Below are 21,944 nucleotides of genomic sequence, written 5' to 3' on the forward strand. Positions count from 1 at the left end.
TCTTCGATCATTGCTAATTCCCTTATTCAATGCCTTATTTACTAATAACATCAAAAATGATTTTGCAAAATCATCTCCCTTACAAAAACTCACTTATCTTTACATTTTATCAACAAAAAAATATCTTTAAAAGAGTTTAATATTAATTGAATATTCATATTAAATTTTTTATTTATTTATTTTTGCGCTACAGGCCAGGAGGACAGTGGTGAATTAAGGGCAAAGAGCACCCAGGCTTGAGGAAAATCACATTTAATTTCGAATCGAACCCGGAACCTTCTGCGCTTAAAAGCATCTTAACCACTATACCGCGAAGGCCGCCTTGTATACAAACAATGAAGAATTAATCTCCCAAAACTAGTTGTGTAATTTTTTGATTAAAATATAACTTAAAAAATACACTTGACCATGATTTATTTCGCAATAAGGAATCTGTTACGTAATATTATTGACTAAATTAGAACATAAAAATTCACAATGATTCATCTTAATAATAATTTACTTTTAAACCGTTCACTATACTGTATCGATTGAATCGTAATTCACATCGTAATAAATTTACACTTTGTAATAAATTATAAATTAAAAACTTTGTTAGTAAGAATAATAACAAAGTTTTTATTTTATATTAATTGTTCACTTTACGATAAAATTCTATCCGTTGTCAAAATATTTCAGTCCTTATATCACTAAAATTTAAACTTTCCTTTTGTTAACGCGGTAATTACAGCTTATTAATTTAATTTGATTAGCTTTAAATATATTATTTACTGCGCTTGCTCCATGGATAGCATGTTGGGCTCAAATATTTTCTCGTTGATGCAATTTTTGATGGAAATATTGTCTTTAAAGTTACGTTTGCGCTTGGTCATTTGGTGATTGGAGTGGTTCAACGCTGTTGAACCAATGTCGTCGGAATTCTCCTTGTAATTCTGAACGGTGAAACGGACGCTCTGATTTATGTGGTTCTCGACGGACTTGTCGCTTTCGGGACTGCTGGGAATATTGAAGGAAACGTTCAGCTTGCTTCGGGAAATCCCTGGAAAAAATTACAAAGGTTGAAAACAAAAATTAGGGTGCACGGCATGTGCGATCCGTCGAATGAATCGAACCTTAGAGTAATAAACTAGTAGTCGCCCATACGGAGAAAAACCTTTCCATAATTATAGCAGATTAGCTACTGTTAAGTAAATAACAGCATTTATCGATACTATTCCTGGCCGATTACCTTTCGTTCCCATCCTTCCTTTGACCCATCCTTATGGTACCTACCTAACATCAAAATAGAAGATATTCAAAATTAGAAGATTCGGATTTAGAACAAAAACAAAACAAGATTTTTGACTACACATAAAATCGAATAAAAAAGTGGTTGGAATCGTCGCGCGTCGTGGAAAACATTGTTACATTTTATAGTTCATTTTGTCATCCAGTGCCAGAAATTGAAAACATTCATACTAACCATTGTAATTTATTTTAAAAAGTCGTCACCAGTGTAAAATTTTAAACTAAAAATCAGTTGCACGTATTCTGTGTAATTTAGCTAATGTTTAAAGGGTGATTTCACTGTTTTTTTTTTTAAGATTTAAAGTTATAATTGTCTCCGAAACTTTCATTATTACGTGACCATAGAACAACGAGGTATCATTTGGCTTTTTCATGGAACTGAGATATTGAAGTTTGGAGTTTTGATTCGAGATTATTTGGATATTTCTTAAATATTTGACATTTAAAGTATTCAAATCATCCTTTCATTTTATCTTTATATATATACATATAATTCCTCTGTACGTGTGATGTCACCGTTCTCCTCCTAAACAGCTTAACCGATTTACGTGGGGTTTTCAGAGAAATATAAATCTTTGCGCTGTGCGTGTTCGTAGATATTAAAATTTTCAATCTTATATGTAAAAAAGAAGTTAGGAGCATAAATGTTTTATTCATCGATCTACCAGGGTTGCATTCGAGGAGAATGCATTTGCAAAAAAATGGAAAGATGTTGTTTTTTTGTGTATAAAAAAAGTTTGTTTTTGAATGTTTACAAACAGCATTTGTTTTTTGTGGATCTCAATCAGATTCTTTCCTTAAATTCTTTATAATTTCTACCCATTTATTTTTTTTACTGGATTTTTGGTAATTTAATTTAATATTTTTTAAAATCCTATCTACGTAAGTACACCCCTTTGTTGGTGAGAAGACCGGAGTTTGACGTTTGCAAAAAGAATGCCATATCTAAAAAAACTTAATTTTAATATTTGAATATTAACAATTTTTTGTTTTGGAATTTCATCACAAACAAGTACCTAGGTACCTACATATCAATAAAAAGTATTTTTCCAAGGCAAGCCAACGTTCGGGCAGGACAACGTCTGTCGGGTCAGCTAGTTATTTATGTGTTTTAAAATACTTCTCAATAAAAAAAGCAGGGAATTTAGTGAAAATGATGCTTAAATAATTAGCATGGATAGGCCATAGCTACCCCAAAAAAGCTAAGACCTCGTTGTTCTTTGATACAAATATTTACGGATTTAAATGAGACTTTATTGCCAAGTGTTTCCTAAAGTACAAGGAATTTTGACATGTTTTTAATACAGTTTTGAAGATCATTTTGGTAGAGAAAAAATTATGCAAAAAAGTCATTTTTTCAAAAATGACAGATAATACCTTGTTGTTCTATGGTCACGATTATATAAAAAGATGTTCATAAGAATCGTTATTTCTTGTTTTCCTTACATTTTTGTATTTTTTAACCTTTTAATGCCCGATGTAGCATATTGTCCACATAAACTAAAACATGAAATTAAGACAAAAAAATAAACTTTTTTTTTTTCATTATTTTTCCCAGTATTTGCATAAAAAAAATATGCATAAAAATATGTTTTAGTTAAAATTAGAAAAATTAGGCATTGAAGGGTTATAAACCCTTTCGGTCACATGGCCTGGCCACATGACTGACCCTGTAAATGGCTAAATTTCCATATATCCTTCTCTAAAATGTTCTTCATCTCTGTTGTAATTCGTTAATGACGTAATGTACGATTATTATAAAATAAATACTGGCCTAAATGCAGATTTGCGACTTTGTCATCAGCGCAATAAAATAAAAGGCATCCACACCTGTTTTTTTAATTTTAGGAAGGCCCACTCTCCTCGCCTTCCCCAACTTTTCTCCCTTTAGTATAGCTTCTACGGGGAGGCGGTTAGCGGACACCAAACCCACACCAGACTCTGCGCAAAGCATTCAAGGTCGTTAGTAGAGAAATGTTACTACCGCGCATTAGTACAATTGATCAGAGCATTATATCAGATTTAGCATGCAATATTCACACTTACAGACAGTAAAGATAGATTATGTACATAAAGGCCAATATTTCAATTAATAGGGAAATATCACAAACTACAAATACCAATTTAAAATACAGTAAGACCCCTGTTTTACGTATTTCAAGGGAGCAACAAAAAAATTGTAAAACTGAGGAAAACTTTTAAGTGAGGAAATGAAAAATGTATGGAAAAAATTAAATTTCATCAAAATAATATATACTGCAGAAAAATTGTAAGAACTGTCATGATTGGGGATTATTCATATTTACCAATGATATAATTAAAAATATAAAGTTTATATTTGAAGCACTAACTTTGTGGTTATTCGTTATAATAAAATAAATAAAACAACTTTGTTTTTAACCACTAATTTTTATTTTTCACCGACTGGTTTCAAAGCAAACAAGCTTCTTCGTCAAGGTTTACGTAACTAATGAATTGATTCCTTTTTTTATTTCTATCATGTTCACTAAATACTACACGTGGACCCAATAAATCAAGTGGTTTTTTTAAACCGTCTAAAAAGTTGCGTTTTGCAATACTCAGAATGCAATATTTTTTTTTAAATATTTGATACTACTTTTGGCCTTCAACCAGAGCTTGAAGTTTTCGAAAAAGTCAATTTTTTGCGCTAAACCGGCTGTCATTTCGTATTTAAGTAAGAAAATCAATCTAATTAAATTTTATAATGTACATTAAACCTTATTAAATAAGCATCTAAGGGCGTGAGTTGAATGGGTAGCATTGTTTTAATGAGCCATTGTTTTTGTCAATATTAGCCAGGCGCTCAACAGAATCAGTTCTGCGGAGTGTAAACTTTTTGCATTTCGGTAGTTTTAAAACATGTTTGAATTTGAAATGTGATTAAGTTATATCTTTACTGACAAAAAAATATTTTATCAATATAGATAATTAACAAAATATCCAGACAGTTATAAACTTCAAACCTCAGTTGAGGGCCAAAAATAGTATGGAATTTTTTTTGAAATAATTTTTATGTTAAATTTTATCCAAAATGCAACTTTTTAGACCCCTTTCACTTTGATGTCTAAAAATATAAAAAAACTTCATACATCGTCGGCCCACTCTAATGTACATGATATGAATTTTAATGAGTGTGTAGTAGAAAACGATGCCAAAATTCAAACATACATTAGAACTCCGTCTATACGAGCTCCAGTCATCTAGATTGCTAAATATTCAGATCATTATCGGGAAATAAAAAATAAATATTATAACAACAAATGGAAAGGGCAGGCACCGGCGGCCGGCACCTTAATTAAGATGCAATCAACTTTGCTGGACATGCTTAAGTAAGTTTTTATGTGATAACGTCTGGCACTCATTAAGATGGATAATTGGAGTTTTACTGTATTTGGATCAATCATAAGAATCTAAATATTTAAAGGGAAGAAAGAATTGATATGTATCTGTTTTATAAAAGCAATATTTCTCTATCTTTAAAATAATATGATTGAATATTGCGGGCACATACCTTCTGTAGAGGATACACTTTCCATGTACTGCCGTTTAGGAATCGTCGCTTCAATCTGTCCTTTGAAATGATTATTATTGTTGATAGTCGGTACATCCATTTTCTCATCTATTTGGAAAGATATTTTCCGTTTTCTGTTGGCTGATTTCCCGTTGGGCGTTTCGACCTTAAGATCGCCGATGTCGATTTCATTTTTGACAAGTTTCAAATCGACATTCGACGCGTCAAAGTTCATATCCCCGCCCAAGATGATCTCCATAATGTCTTGCTTGGTGGCGCGGCTCAGCATGTCATCTATGCTGGAGAAATATTCATCGCCATATTCGTTGGACATGTCCATTGTGCTTAAGCAGTGATCTTCGGGTCCACTGACAATGTGATTCGGCATTATTTTTTCCTCGATCGTATTTGGCTTTATTTCAACTACAACATCCGGTTTAATCTCGATATTTCTGACCACCTTCCTTCCCGGCAGCTTCCTTTTTTTCAATGGGAGTCGCTTCGAAGTAAGTAAATCGTTCTGGGCATTTAATTTCATGTCGATTAGATCTACGTAACACTCGGAACTAGAAGGCAGAATGATTTCGGAATCGACTGGAATTTCCAGTTTATGCGGACTGACTTTACTGTTTTGGTGACAAGCTCCAACTTTGGTATTTACTGTTCTGATCGTGTTGTTTTTACGACTCAGTCTGACGAATGCCTGCTCTAAGCTTTTATCGCATCCGATCAAGTGTAAAACAGACTCGTGCTTTTGTTCCACTCCGTTTATAGTCGCCAAAAACTTTTTGAAAACTTTCTTCATCTTTTCTAACTCGATCAACGATCGCTGTTTGGAATCTTCGTCAAAATAAAAAAGATCTTGTTCGTGATCCGAATCGCGTTGTTTCTTTGGCTTTGGAGATTTTTTCAAAACATCTGTGTCAACTTTATGGCAAGAAATGCGCAACTCGGGTCCAGAAACGCCTGAAAATATTTTGCTTTCGCTTTTGGAAGTGTTATTCTGTTTTTCGAGGAGTTCTTGGGCATCCTGCTTTCGTTTTAATTCCATCTTGTCCATATTCTTTCTGACTTTCATTAATTTTCTGGCTTCGAAGATATTAGAAGCGAATCTGGGTTTTCTTATCTTCGGAACTTCTTCCTGGGGAGGCTCTTCGACTTTCGGTTCCTCAATTTTCACCGGGTTCAACTGGCTGTCGATGTGGATGACCGGTTTCTTGATGACTGCGTCAGGGGAGCGATGTAAATTCATGAGAGGCGTCGGGGGTTTCTTGACAACCGGTTGGAACATGTTGAACTCGGACTTAATATAGCCACCGACGGATATGTTCAACTTGTCTTTAACCGCCTTATCACTTTGACCGGAGGAATAGTTGCCATTTGAACAATTGTCTTTGTTTGAGCCGCCTGATTTCTCTTTTGTGGAAGACTGATTGGCCGTATTGGATGATTCCGCAGAATTATAACTTGAGCTCTTATTAGAACCGTTGTTTCCATCGTTAGAATCTCTGTCTGTAGACCTTCGCGTTCTTCCTCCTCTGCCAGAAGAGCTGTAATGATCGTCTTTCTCGGATTTATCTTTACTTTTCTTTTCGTCCTTCTTATCGCTAGAAGATTTTCTTCTCTTGTCTGAGCTCGAATGTTTGGAGCTGCTTTTGTCCCTTTGAGAAGACTTACTTCTATCTGTAGAACTGGAATGGTCTGAATTTTTGTCTCCGTGTTTGGCAGAAGATTTATCCCTGCTAGGTTCCGAGTGCTTGGAAGAATCTTTGTCTCTGTCGCTTCTGTGGGAGTCGTGGCGAGACGAATGTCTGTCCGATTTATCGGATCTATCCGATGTAGAATGACGAGAACGATGAGAATCGTCATGGCGTTTAGAACTGCTATGGTGTTTGGAAGAATGCGAACTTTTATGTCTGTCACCTGAATCTTTTCTAGATTCTCCATTGCTAGATCTGCCGTATTTATCTTTGTCTGACGACTCCTTACTACTTTTAGAATGCCCCTCCTTTCTATCGTACGAAGAGCTGCTACTATACTTTCTATCATGGTGACTGATGCTATCGCGATGCTTGGAATGAGAGCTCTTAGAGTGATGATGTTTATCATCATGCCTATCTTTATGATCCTTAGAATGATGGCTGCTGCTCGATCGTCTTTCATCTTTAGACCTGCTTTTTAGGCCGTCACTATGACTATCTCTGTGCTTGCTACTCGGTGAATCTTTGCTTTTAACATCATCATTCGGCGACTTGATGTTGGTAGAAACATCATCCGATCCAGATATAGACAAACGATTAATACTTGTGATATTTTCTTCGGAATACTGAGCAGATTCTTGTAAATCTATTTTTAAACCATTGCTACTGGAATCTTCCCCGTCTATACTGTGATCATCCATGGCGGAAATCTTATTGGTAAATGTGAAGGTATCCTTTACTTCGTACGTTTCGTGCTTAACGCTTGTAAAAATACTGCTGGATTTAGATTCGTTAGAATCCATGGAAACGTCCAAATTGGGAATGGGTTTATTTTCATCGGAAGAAGTTTTGGATTCGATACTTGATCTGTGCCGATTAATAGGTTCGGCAGTTTCGCTACTGCTCGAGCTCTTAACAATTCCAGTCTTATCTTTTGTTTCACCTTTTCCGGAACTTTCATCAGCGCTATTATCATCGCACTCCATGGGTTCAGCCTTAACTTCGGATTGCTCGAAACACTGCCTGGCATCAGAAGAGTTATCGTCATTGCTGAAATTGAACTTAGCGGCAGTTATGGCTGGTGAATCCTTATTAATAGCGGACGAAATATTGGCTTCGTCTCCGCTATACGTGCTGTCGTATATAAGTGACTTCTTGCCCATTTTAGATACCTTGATGGAGATATCGGAATCTGTGGAGGCCTGCGACATCTGTGACTCGAGAATTTTCTCTCCTGTTTTCTTTTGCTTTAAAGATGTCTTGGCGTTAGAGTTAGAATCATTTGAATCCCGGGAATGCATATCACTCAACCCTGACATCTGAGAATGGTTGGGACTCGTACTTCTTTTGATCAAATCATCGTCCAGCGGTTCGAAAGCCGGCGATTCAAAGTCATCATCTTTGGAATCATCGGAATCTTCCGTGTCGACGCTTGGGAAGATTCTCTCCACTTTGACCTCAGTTTCTTCTTTTTTTTCGACCATTTCGACGTCAGGAGGGAGCTGAATGTCTTGAAAAGAGGTTCCTACGAATTTTTCGTGTGATTTCACAGAGTCCGGGCTCACGGCTTCCAAGTCACAGGGAAGTAAATCATCAGTAGAGATTTTGAGCTCTAATTTAGATTCTGTATCACCATTAACGACGTAGTGATCAGACCGCTCCGGCTTTCGTACTCCGAAGCATTTGTAGACAACCTCTTCAACTTGGGGATGGAAGACGGGGACTATTTTAGGATTAACAGCTTGGTCCACTATCCTTTCCACACCTTGGTCCAAGAAATTAGAACTGCAAGAAATCAAAAATGAATAAATAAAGTTAAAGTGGAACTTTATTTTGATGATTTATTTCCTATTTGATCTTGAAAATAATATTTTAAAGCTTAATAATAAAAATTTTAAGATTGAAAAATTAAAATGACTGAAAATACCCAAATACCCATTCACCAAATTCATTTGGGTCTTAGATTGAAAGAATATTTAGAAACAGTTTCCACACGAGACAACTTAGTGTAATACATTCTTATTCTTAGTGATGGGGGTCAGTGCTATGCAAGCTCCAACGTCACTGCGACCTGTGAAGATCTATTGTGACGGGTCCCCGTGAATAGTTCTCGTCCCCCAAGCCCACAGGTCTTTAAAGAGCCTGGCTACTGAATGGAAGGCGAGAGTTTACATTTTGCTAAATTACTTCTTATGTGTAATACATATGTAAAAAATTATATTAAAAATAATGCTTCACAAAAATCGCACTTTTCCCTCTTTCCAATTGTTCCAAGAAGCTAAACTTAATATCCGTTAATAAATAGATTACTATTATTTATTTATTAACGGACATTATCCATTTATACAATTTATAGGGTTTTAATATAACAATAAAAGAATAATTAAAAACATTTTTTAAAAAAAGAAAAGAAGCATTGTGTCCTTGTCTACAAAAATTTGGACAAACTCAAAATATTGTTGATAAATCCACCTGGTCCATGAAGAAGTAAAATTGAAAAAATGACATTTTCAGGCGTTGCCTGGTATGTAGGTGAAATAATTTAATTAGATGAATCTCACCCGCATAAATAAAGGTTTCAAATCTTTAACTTCACAAACATCCAACAGATGAAAGAATTGAAGGAATATAGATGTTTAAATATGGGCAGAATGGTGAATGTTACACAGTGTGTAAAGTGGCCACTTAAACCAGCCATTGACAGGTCATAAGCCCTGTAGATGCCTAGACATCTATATTGCCTTCTTTAAAATGTTCTTCATCTCTGTTGTAATATGTTAAAAGAAGCGTTGAAAAACATAAGGGACATCGAGACAAGATCTGGACTATTTATTTAGTGCTTGTTTAAATCGCTGTAAACTTAAACCAAAAAAGTCCAGTTCTTGTCTCGGGTTAAAAATATGACAAAGAATTAAGGCCATAGTTTGTTCTATGCTGATTGATAGACAGTACTTCATTTTTTCTCAACCTACGAGTTGGAATATGGAATTTGACTTGTCCCAGTAATGATGGAACATCGATTATACCATTTAGTATGCCGAACATGTATATGGAATCAATATTAATTCTATGTTTTCGTAGACTAGAAATATTTTACATTGGCTGTACCTCAGCATAAGAATAACTACCCCTCTCTAGTCCAAGCATCCACGCTACTTTTCGAGGCGAGCGATGTTGGACTGATTCAATGTGATTTATGCGATTGACATAGAATGGAGACCAAACCACGGAGGCATATTCTAGAAGAGGGAGAACAGTTGAGCAATAAAGAGTTTTGATTGTACGGACATTAGTAAAATCAGAGGATATTCTGGTAATGAAGCCGAGTAATTTCAGTGATTTATTTACTGTATTATATATATGCTCGTCGTATGTCAGTTTATAGTCCAAAACAACTCCTAAATCTCTGATAGACTTAACTACATCAATTTTGGAGTTTTCTATTAAATACTTGAAGGATCGAGTTTCATCAAGTATAGTCTAAATATTCAAGGTCAATAATATCAGGCGTTGCCTAGTAGGTGAATTGGTTCAGCTGGATGAATCTCTCCCGCATGATAAAGGTTTCAGCTCTTTCACTTCACAAAAATCAACACATGAAAGAGTTGGGGAAATGTGGATGTTTAAACATAGTGAATATTACCTAATGTGTAAAGTGGCCACCTAAACCAGCCAATGACAGGTCTCCAGCCCTGTAAATGCCTAGACTTCCATATTCTCTTCTCAAAATGTTAAAAAAAAGTTTGACCATAAAGTTAATGCTTTGAATACTAATAACTTTAAAATTCAATAAACAAAAAACAATGATTCAAACAAGAACATGTGATGGCCGTCTATCAGCTATCATCAGCCTGTCAAGACACTCCGCAACCAATTTCTATGAGAAAAATTTATATTTTTCATGTCGTCCAGCCATTAATTTTTGTATGAATTAAATATTGACTCACTCTAGGATGTGTTTCCGGAGCTTTTCACGTAGCTGGTTCTTGTTGAGTTCCGGTTTCCACTTCTGATTGCTGAGGAAGCCGGCCACTGAGCCCTCCACGCGCTGCCTCAAGTTCTGGTATGCCGGCTTCGTGTCTACATCGGCAATACACTCCTTGCGGAACTGGAAAAGTGATTTGATTATTAGTGAAATTTGAAAGGTACGTGGCAAAAACGGGCTCATTAAAAATTAATAAATTTTACAGGAGAGCAAAAAATAATTAAAACCTCATTTGTGGGACGCTGGGTTCACATATTTAATAAAAAGTGTTTCCAATTAATGTAAAAATACATTAAATACAATCGCAGGAAAACAAACAAAAACGTCAACATCTAATTCCTTTTAAAACTTCTTTCTAAAACAAAAGGAGATCTCATTGCAACAATCATGACATTTTGTTTTTTTTCAGCCGTGACCTCATATTTATTTCTTACGCAGAAGTTCAGTGCTACAGAAAATTGGATATGAAAAATGTTTTCTTAAGCGCGGTAAAAATTTGAGTTTAATAAAAACTAACTCTTTGAACTACAATAGAACTCAAAATATCCAAACTCCGATTATCCAAATCACTGATTATCCAAATCGCTATTAGAATTTCAGAAAAAAAAAATTAAGAAAACATACTGCGATTTGCAAAATAACGACTTAGCTGCCTGAAAACGGCTGAAATCAGCAAGCAATGACTTTAATTTACAGTACTGCACTTACATACTGTACTAATTAATGTACAGCACTTGTAACTACGCTTAACATGTAAAAGAGTTGCCTTTTCATTTAATTAATTAAAAGCTCCTTCTTCATTTTCAATCATGCATTTTTATTTTCAAGATACATACAGCAATTAATTAAAATAGACCATCTTTCGGAAAAAATCCAACTATCCGAATATTTAATTACATGAATGGGGTCTGATGTCAATTGATTCAGATAATTGGAGTTCTAATGTACATCATAAGTTCTTTAGAATCAACAGATCAATTACAGCGTTGTTATGTGTTGTAATAAATTTCCGGTTTCCGGTAGCCATTCTTTAAAAGGTTTAGTGTATTTTTACGGTACGAGGCTCTACTTTTAAATGTGAGCAGAACTCGCCGACGAACACTTGTGACATAACAGGTGGAGTAATTACAAAATTTTGAAAGATCACAACGATAATACGATACAAATAAAATAAAAACCCACAGAACTTCCTCGTTTATAAGACAAGGAGCCAGATATTGCAGGTTTTGAGCATACCATTTTATAGAACTCATTCAGAAGAAAAAAACGCATTTGAAATTGAAAAAAATTGTTTCATTTATGAGTGTAGGAAAATTACATTTAAAACCAATAAGGTATATTTAAATAGACACATTACAAATGCGTAGTAGATGGGATTTCTATTTGTGGATAACTGCCTTCCTTGTCTTCATTCTGTAGCGGACTTTCATGGTGAACAGACGTAATATATATTTTTTATAAAATGTATGTGAGAGACGTTTTTGCGAGTTTTTACATAAATTGCTGCATTTATTTATAATTGGATTTTTAAATTTTTAATTTTAGATTTAAATAACTGCATACCTTACAAATTTACCAAACTATTATATTAATGGTTCAACTTTATGTAATAGCTCTGTTACTATACGCACAAAAACATTATTCTCTACCTTCCGTTACAAATACAAGAGTTACTAGATACTCCACCCTGATGCTGCAAAAAAAAAATACAACCTTCGGTCAAAGAGGGTTGGCCTACTACTCGGTTAAAGTGTATAATCTACTTCCATTATCCATAAGGACAATTAGTAAGTACTCACAGTATAAAATTGCTATTAAGAAATGGATGGTAAAGGTGGGTTGCACCCGGATCGATGAGTGAATCAAGCCAAATAGGTAAAATCGGGTCGGGTTGTGGTCCCGTGGCTAGTGTCTCGGACTCACAGACCAAAGGTCCGTGGTTCGAATCCCACTCTACCCCAACTTGATTCCATTTTCTAATAGTGAGTTATTTACAACTCGTTGAGAATGGCCCTCAAAATTAAATATTTGGGTAAATCATAAGAACGCAAATATTTCTTTTTCTTTTTTAAAAAAAAAAAAAAAAAATGTGTGTACTGTTTATGAAATTTAGTCTATTGGTCTATATAAATTGGTTATGTATTTTATGATTATTTTAGTTTATATTGTTTATGTTATGTTAATGATAATTAGATTAATTACATTTTTTTATTATTATTATTATTATGTTAACTTTGTTAAATAACTAATTTAAGGCATGTTTCACATTTTGTAAAATGTTTCCCTCGGCACGGGAAACCCCAGAGACATTATTCTGTATAAAAAAAGAATACAAACAATTTAAAAGTATAAATAAATAAATCAGTAATTTAGCTTCTATTGAAATGATGCAAAGTGCTGTTTCTAATATCGGACCCATGAATCATTAATTTATTCATTATTTAATTAATTTATGATTTGAAGTCATCTTTGTGCGAAATTGGGTGTTCAGCGTTTCTCTGTTATCAACATCTAGGCCGAGCCACAAAGATTATAGTTGAATTGGCTCTGTATTAACACAGACAAAATTTAAGCAATTTTATGCATTGCAGAGGCCGATGTCATTTCCTGCATAATTTAATCTGAGTTTTTATGAAAACAAACTGAAACGGCAAAGGGATAATAAACTCATTTTGAGATAACAGAAATTCCACATTTATGTACAAGCACAAAGTAAACTGTCGATATCTGGCGGAAGAATAAAGATACCCTAGAAAATGGTATTTATTAGTACGTACGTATAAGTATACAATCACACGCCTTCATGGCGGCTTTGAATCTCTAAGGCCGGAATACGCACAATCGTTGCGCAACAACGAGAGGTGTAAACGTCGAAATACGAGTTTTATCATTAAACTTAACTAACCTGGTCAAATTTACCCTGAGATTTGAGTTCGCAAACGATGTGATCGATCAAGCTAGGATCTCCGGGTAGAAGAGAGAACGATTGGGCTATATCCATAGCAGTCACGGAACGCCGATAATCAATCGCACTTCCGCATATGCGATCTAATATTCAGATCACAAATACTAATATCACGAAATCAACACGTATTTTGAGAGCAAAAACTTGCAACCTTTAACATTATGGAAAAACTAACTTAATTTGACAACGCTTGAGCAATGTTTATAACATTTTTACTTCTCATTCCGATTGTTGGCAGAACTGTTTCTTATTAATACCAAAATAAGCCAAGTGTGCACTAAATAAAAGTAAGGAAGTGGTATTTAGTACTGGTAACACTAAATACTGGTAACATTAAAAATTAAATGCTGCGCTTTCATTTTTTCAGAGATTTTAATATTATCATGTTACGTTAAAATTAATAATTAGATTTTTTTTCTAAATTAAATTAATCAACGTGGTTTTTATTATCATAAAAGTGGGCAGCTGAAATTGTAGCAAGTACGCAGTGACTGTCAGTTTGTGGATGCTACTTTATAAAACGGGTTACGAAGATAGCGTAAAATCAGGCGTCTACAAATTTTATATCTGCATACATTCAGTGTGCAATTGACGAAATAAGAAAGTGAATAAGCCACAGGTAAACGGAAAATGTGAAGATTCGTGAACAAAAGATGTAAATAATTAGATTTTCTGGAGACATCGCTTTGACGCCTTTGATTGCCTTTAATAAATATAAAGAATATCCTAAAGAGTAAATAATATAACATGAGAATCAACAAAGACAAAACGAAGGTAATAGCAGTCATCCGAAATTAAAACCAAATGAGAGTAATGATGTCAGGAGTTCCAATAAAGAACGCGAAGGAATTTAGAAGAAGGGTCACCTGGAACGATTGGTCAAAGAGCGAGGTTGACAGCCATATTGCCTATTGCCCGTATACCTCAGGCAAAACTCGCATTTAACAGTTCAACGGATTGGCGCTCTTAAGGGTTTTTGGATGATTCTAGTTCCCACAATAAACAATTTATCAAAAAAATAAAACAATATGGTAAATATCTAGTGTATAAAAAAATAAATCCTCTATCCAGGGAGAAAATACAGGAATACTTTTGTATGAAGAAAAGTGAGACCGCGATGGGAGATCGCCGGATTTTTTTTACTCGTGAAAGGGTTGCGTTTAAAAAAAAAAAGGTTTAAAAATACTGTTTTACTGAATGACATAGCACGTGGAAATATGACCATAGGTAGAGAGAGTTCCCAGTTTATTAGGAGCAAAACATTATTTACTAATAACTAAATATACGAAATGTATAAAACCGTTCAAATAGTCTTTAAAAGATTATTGTTATTGAAACGGGACAAACAAATGAATTAACACTACCCTTCAAACTCGGACATATTACACACTGATAGAAATAATGGTAAGTTCCTACGTAACTTCATATTCATATGATATGTAAACGTAATATTGCAACTGTATGCTAAGTAGATCGCAAAAAGGTCTTCGGATAATTTTCGCAAAGAGAAGAAGTCAAATACTGTTTCATTTAAAATATGATTGCAAAGACGTATTAATAACTAATAAACTAATAAAAAGGTAAGGGCAGGGAGGACATCTCGGGAATGCGAGGCAAAACGGGAAATCCAAAAAAACATCAAACTAAATATGTTAGCTGTGTGTTGCACAGGCAATTTATTTTACATCGACATTCTGCGCTCAGTACGGATGCGACAGGAGTGGTATTCTGAATGCAAAAACGCGCGTAGGAAACGCATTTTTATGCGTATTTACATACTAAACACACGCTAACAGAGCGATCTCTTCGAGCGCAATTCCATTCAGAATACCAGCCGAGAGAACGAGCACTCGAATTGTTTTAATTAAAAATCTTTTTACGCTGTCTTTCATCTAATTTTCTCTGAGTATTAAAAAATACATAAAAGGTAAACAATGCAACAATTTTTTTTTGTGTTAATCTATTAGATATCTTCAAGTTAAAAATCAATCCATCATATTTTTTGTTTCGTACAAAAATAAATCTGTGCATTATTAGACATGGGGGTATAACGGGGACACGGGTTTGGGGCATGATGGGGTAATCAAAACAGCAGGGTTTAGAAAAGTAGCACAACAGTAGATCGTAACACAGACCATATTGATGACCATGTGAAGTCGTAAGTTATTTCAAACTCTTGTTGTTGTAATTGTTGCGGGTAGATGACCAGTGAGACGCTTCTTATTTACATCATATTTATTTACAGCATTACTATGCTACTACGTCTACTGACGGCAAACAAAACGGGGTGAGGAAGCAAGCCACGAAGACTATGAAAAACGCCAATTACGGTTACTATTGTTGATTTTACATATTCAAATTGATAGGTTTATGAAAGTTTGACGTCAATAAATAGTCCCAAGATCTTTTTAATATAGCCAGCTCCAAGGGAAATATTGATATTTAAGTAATGTTTTTGTTTGCGATGTTTGTCAACACTCAGACTTAATTCATTTCACCTCGTTACGATTATGGTAAAAAATTGTTGTTTTATCAACATTTTTTTTAATTCGTCCAAATGTTTGTGGACACGGACCGGATTAACCCCCTAGGGAGTTTATTTATTTATAACACTTTATATACATATACAATTTATGTACATACAAGGGCGGGCATATTGCCTTAAGACAATTTCTTCCTACCCACCCAAACCGTTTAGTTTGAGAAAATTACAAGTACATGGACATATTCTAGATAATTGTGCAGAATCTTATAACTTTTTACAAAAAATTACTAAAACTTTACACTTTACTATGATGAGAAGAAAGAAGAGGAGATGAGAAGGAAACAAGAAGGAGGAAGGAACAACTCAAACATTTAGATATTGGCATTTCAATCTTGATTTAATTGTAAATAAAGGGGCGGCGTCTATAACATTAGTATCTTACCTTTATGTAACAAAAATGATCAAGATACGCTGATTTTGTTGTATCAATACAGTGCCCTATACACCATTAGGTGCCAAAAGGGAATGTTGATTATAATCATGAATTATGAAATTAAAATAAAATTAAGGCCCGTTGTAGCAAAATATGACTTAATTTTTTATTTTTTTAAAGGGGGATATATTATCAAGTCATGCACTTTATTTCGTTTGATTAATGTAGGGTATCAATGAAATATAGAAATAATAGAAATGGATACGGATATAAAAAACTACCGTCCTATTTGCATTCTGTATGTCATTCCTAAATTGTTTGAGTCAAGTGACCAAGTCAGGATAAGTATCCTCTATCAAATTCAAAAGCAAATCTTAGAAATAATCGATAGTAAACAGCATGGCTTCGTTAAAGAAAGATCAACTGCTACAAACTTAATGCTTTATCAGAATTTTATTAGTGAAGTTCTCACCAAAAATCATCAGGTTGACAGTATATATACCTACTGACTTCAGCAAGGCGTTTGATAAGGTTTCACACAAGGTAATGCTTGCCAAATTATTTGGTTTGAGATTTCGAGGAGCGTTTCTCGGTTGGTTACGTGCGTACCTGTCAGACAGATTGTTGCATGTTAAAATTAAAAATTCTTTATCTAATTGCTTCTTTGCAACCAGCGGTCTTCCGCAAGGCAGTCATCTGGGTCTTATATTGTTTTTAATTTTTATAAACGATATAACATCATATTTCCGAGATAAGGAAGTTTTGCTGTTTGCTGATGATATAAAAATATATAGGGCGGTAACAAACATAGGTCATTGCGCAACTCTGCAATCTAACTTAAATTGTTTGAATGTATGGTGTGAAAAGAATGATTTATTCCTCAATGTTGACAAATGCAAAGTTTTGGCTTTTTGCCGAAATAAGAACCCAATAGCTTTTAACTACACCATACATTCTATAAATTTGGAGTGAATGACTGAAATGACAGATCTTGGTATTATTTTCGATGAAAAATCAAACTTCATTAAACATATACAGAGCATAACAACTAAAGCATTAAAACTCTGGGATTTCTGTTGTGAACGATCAGAGATTTTGACTCATTTTATGAAATGAAAATTTTATTTGTTGCTTTAGTACGTAGCCAACTTGAATACAACTCGGCCATATAATCACCATATTATAAAGTGCATATAAATAATATCGAAAGAGTTTAACATATTTTTTTAAGTTTCGTTAATTTTAAATTAGGTATTCCAGTTGAACATTTTAATTACTCATTCTTAAATAAATATTTAAATTATAAGAGTTAAACAGACTTAAATAAATATTTGAAGTATCAGAAAATAGAATAAAACTGAATGATTTATTATTTTATCTAAAATATTAAATTCAATATTTGATTGTTCCCAACTGTTACAACTGATTAATTTGCGAGTTCCGGGTCGGGTTACCCGATTTAATAAACTATTCTATGTAAATGTATCTACAACAAACTACAGTGCACACTCGCCAATAGTTTGCAAATGAATACGTAAATGATATAGATCTATGTTTAATATAACACCTTTGAATTTTAAAAGGCAGTGCATCAATTGAACGTAGTTATGCAGAAAGCAGCCAGCCATAGAAAAGTGAAACCGAGATAGCAGCACTTTTATGAAATGATGGAATAATAAAAATATCTACATAATAGTTGGAATGTTTTTGACTTAAACAAATGATAAACAATGAATACATTAGTTTTTTCATGTACTAAAAAGAAGAATCTAATTATGTATTTGTCAAGTTTTAATGATTTTCAAAGTACTATAAGATTTTTCTCGTGCTGTGGGTGTTTACTGCAAATTGAGAAATGTTGTTTTTGTGATGGATACCATTTTCAGAAGGTGATTATTAGAGTATTTTGTATGAAAGCGGTCTGGCTGGTTTTAGCAGAACATAGAATTGACCTTACTGCATCCGATAACATTAATATCTCTATTTTTCGAAATTGTGGACTGGCTGCTTTCTTCATAACAACGTTCAATTTATCTTCAAATTGAAATACTTTAATAATACTTTGTTGATTTTAATTGTGTACCGTTTATTGACTTATGTATATCTGTATTCTAAATTATTATTTTTCTAACTTCTTCTAATTTTAAGATTCTCTTAATATTACTTATACGAAAAATGCACTTCTGTTCTCTCCACTGCAATATATGCATATATTATTATGCTAACCCATATATTTTCTACTAACATGTAATGATGATTATTTTTATTTTATTTTTCTTACTCTTCTTAATTCGTTTTTATTTATTGATACTTTTGTGTAAAATATATGTGTCTTTGTGTTTAAAAATGCACTTCTGTTCTTTCCACTGCAATATATATTTGTATTATATATTTAGTATAGCCGTATATTTTGTACTAATACGTAGAGATGATTTTTTTCATATTTCTAGTTTTGTTTTTCTTCTTAAAATCATTTTTATTTTTTGCTACAAACAAACAAACCATCACGCCGTTTCCCCGTAAGGGTAGGCAGAGAGGATAGAACGCCACAACACTCTATCTTTGCATACAGATCTCGCTTCCTCTACATTCATACATCTTCTCATGCACGCGCGCCGATTATTCCGACTTTTGATATGTCCATCTTTAAGTATTTGTTGGATTTGGTCATGCCATGTCTTTCTCGGTCTTCCTCTATTTCTGCATCCATCAACATTCGCATTGTAAATATTCTTAGCCGTTCTCTCGCTGTCCATTCGTTCTACATGTCCAAACAAGCGCAGAGCTCCTTTCTTGATTTTGTCAATAATGCTTGTCTCAGCCTTGCATAATGTACGGATCTCAACATTTGTGCATCTATCGTACATAGTTTTACCACACATTCGCCTGAGAGATCGCATTTCGACAGCATTCAGCCTACTTTCATCCCTGTTTTTCCAAGTCCATACTTCGCTCCCATACATCAGGGACGGGACCAGGATTCCGTTGTGAACTGCCAATTTTGCCTCTTGTGACAAGCATTTATTTGCCAAGGTCGATTTAAGTGCACCGTTCACTCTGTTCCCGGCACTCACCCTCCTTTCAATATCTTTCTCAGTCATTCCATCCCTAGTGAACATACTACCCAGATACACAAATTCCTCTACTTGTTTTAGTATAACTCCATTCACAGTGATTTCACATTTAGTCATACTTTCATTTCTTTCAAAAACCATCACATTCGATTTATCGACATTCATCAGCAAATCGCTTCTCTTGCATACATCGTAGACCTTTGTTACCAAGAATTGCAGCTTCTGTGTAAAATACATGTCTGTCTTTATTTGTATATGTGTATGTGAAACATGTAAATGCCTACAAGGTGTTTAAATAAATAAACATAAACAAGGTGAAATATCACAAAAGACTTTAAAGACTAGCATTTAATATTAATTTTAGAGCTCGTATTTCGATACTCCTTTTATTTATTGTAATTTAGACTTTCATTCTTTGTAGATTTATGTGACATCATGGCCACTAAAGAGTTAATTTAAAATTACTCGTTTTCCAATCCGGAAATAAATTAATGTCCATCTCGATTTGAACCGTGACTTTTTGAAAATTTTAAAAACAAAATAACCCGATTTTAAATTTAAAAACCCGCCAAGCCCACGGAAAATAGTTTGACTATTCAAACACAGGTTCGCTAGTGGCCCAAATCCAAAAATATTCTAAACGTAAACACATGGCGGTCGCTCTGCGCTGGTGTTGGTTTTAGGACTCCTACCCGGTTGTGCAAGTCTATGAAATTGCGTTGAAAGTATTGTATTTTTAAACAGTTTGTATTTGATTCTGACGCAACAATACAAACATATAAACATTGCCAAGCTCTGTCATTTATCACACCCGCCAGAGTCACTCGAGACGCAATATTATTGAAATTCCTCCATATGCTTTACTCGTTTCTTGTTTTTTATTCGACAGATCAATATTGAAGTACATTGACGTTTCGATTTGTTGGTTATGGTTTTTGGTCAAAAATACGTGTATTTAAACAAAATAAACAGTGTTTTTTACCGTTGTTTTCATCCGGATATCATTCTGAATCGATTCCACGTTTTATTTTAAGTGATTTATGTTATAAATTTAAAAATAAATGTTTTTGTTTACGTTCCCACGCGTCGGCGACAAAGCGTGAAGTTGTTTGTGATTAGTGACAGAGAGTTGTTTGGGACATTACCGCTTCGAAAAACGTAAGTATTTCTTTTTAAAATGATGTTTCATTCATGAAACTAATATTAGAATATATTTGGTATACATTTGAATAAATATTAAGCATGAAATGTTTCTATGTGATGAATTTATTCAATTTTAATATTTCGATCTTACGCTTAGGTTTTGAATTTGAAGCTCTCAAGGTGACATTCAGACAATGTATTTATAAGATCTTGTTCCAAAGCATAGAACACATTGGTATTCTGCCAAAAGTACACAATGGTACTTTTAGAACAATTTCAAATGATTTTTCGGTATTTTCATAGTACTTTCTGTTTTTACCGCCAAATAATTTTAACTGCAAAATGGACGAAGAAGTGGGTAGTTTCAGAAATCCAAACAATCGAACAAACCATCACGCCCTTTCTCCGTATGGGTAGGCAGAGAGGATAGAACGCCACATCACTCTTTGCATACAGATCTCGCTTCATCTAAATTCATACATCTTCTCATGCACCATTATTCCGACTTTTAACATGTCCATCTTGAAGTATATGTTGGATTCGGTCATGCCATGTATTTCTCGGTCTTCCTCTATTTCTGCATCCATCAACATTTGCATCGCAAATATTTTTAGCCGTTCTTTCGCTGTCCATTCGCTCTACATGTCCAAACCAACGCCGGGCTCCTTTCTTGATTTTGTCGGTAATGCTTATCTCAGCCTTGCATAATGTACGGATCTCAACATTTGTGCATCTATCGTACATAGTTTTACCCCACATTCGCCTGAGAGATCGCATTTCGACAGCATTCAGCTTACTTTCATCCCTGTTTTTCCAAGTTCATACTTCGCTCCTATCCATCAAGGTCGGGACCGGGACTCCATTGTGAACTACTAATTTTGACAATCATTTATTTGCCAAAATCGATTTAATTTTTCTTTCAGAAATCCAATATTTTATAATCGATTTTTATGTATTTATACGATATACGAGACATAAATACATAAAAATCGATTATACAAGTCGAAGAAATGAATTATTTTTGTGCAGTAATCGACCTTTTTATTTATTTTTTATTTAAATTGAAAAAAATGAGTTGTTGGAAAATCTTATTCAGGGACATGCAGATAACAATATTTATTTTCAGACGTATTTATATTTTAAACTATTATATTATTTGTAAAAGCAGAATAAAGGTTGATACATTTTAAATCAGGAACTTATCGCAGAAAATAATAGTTATTGCAAACTTATCTTCTGTAGCTATTACGAGTTCGAAAAAGAACATATCGTACCTTTAGGACGAAAACGACTCAACTAAAAAATCAACTTTTTGGGAAATTGCAAAATAAGAATGTAAA

The 21,944-nt window shown here is 34.0% G+C and overlaps 1 protein-coding gene across 2 annotated transcripts; it reads right to left on the bottom strand.

Moving 5' to 3' along the window:
• Positions 1 to 164: 164 nt before the first annotated feature.
• LOC148283959 (uncharacterized) lies at positions 165 to 13,721 on the bottom strand. 2 transcript variants are annotated; one of them, XM_088242893.1, is made up of 5 exons: positions 13,410 to 13,721; positions 10,467 to 10,627; positions 4,820 to 8,304; positions 3,118 to 3,228; positions 165 to 1,039 (listed from the first exon to the last, which is right to left on the bottom strand). In XM_088242893.1, exons 1-5 carry the CDS (start codon positions 13,503 to 13,505, stop codon positions 768 to 770), a joined length of 4,125 nt encoding a protein of 1,374 aa, XP_088099019.1. In that variant the 5' UTR covers positions 13,506 to 13,721; the 3' UTR covers positions 165 to 767. The 2 variants fall into 2 exon arrangements, with proteins under 2 accessions (XP_088099019.1, XP_088099021.1); XM_088242895.1 differs by lacking the exon at positions 3,118 to 3,228.
• Between the last annotated feature and the right edge of the window lie 8,223 nt (positions 13,722 to 21,944).

The sequence above is a fragment of the Micrasema longulum genome, unplaced genomic scaffold (genome assembly GCF_059751315.1).
Source record: "Micrasema longulum isolate JH-2025_06_02 unplaced genomic scaffold, ASM5975131v1 h1tg000175l, whole genome shotgun sequence".
Taxonomy (NCBI): domain Eukaryota; kingdom Metazoa; phylum Arthropoda; class Insecta; order Trichoptera; family Brachycentridae; genus Micrasema; species Micrasema longulum.

What these genes read in the sequence shown, in the direction of transcription:
- LOC148283959 (XM_088242893.1), bottom strand. Translation starts at nt 13,505, where the DNA reads ATGGATATAGCCCAATCGTTCTCTCTTCTACCCGGAGATCCTAGCTTG. An exon ending in CTCAGGGTAAATTTGACCAG is followed by an intron (nt 10,628 to 13,409) that starts GTTAGTTAAGTT and finishes TCACTTTTCCAG; the next exon opens with TTCCGCAAGGAGTGTATTGC. An exon ending in TCCTAAAATTAAAAAAACAG is followed by an intron (nt 1,040 to 3,117) that starts GTGTGGATGCCT and finishes AATTTTTTCCAG; the next exon opens with GGATTTCCCGAAGCAAGCTG.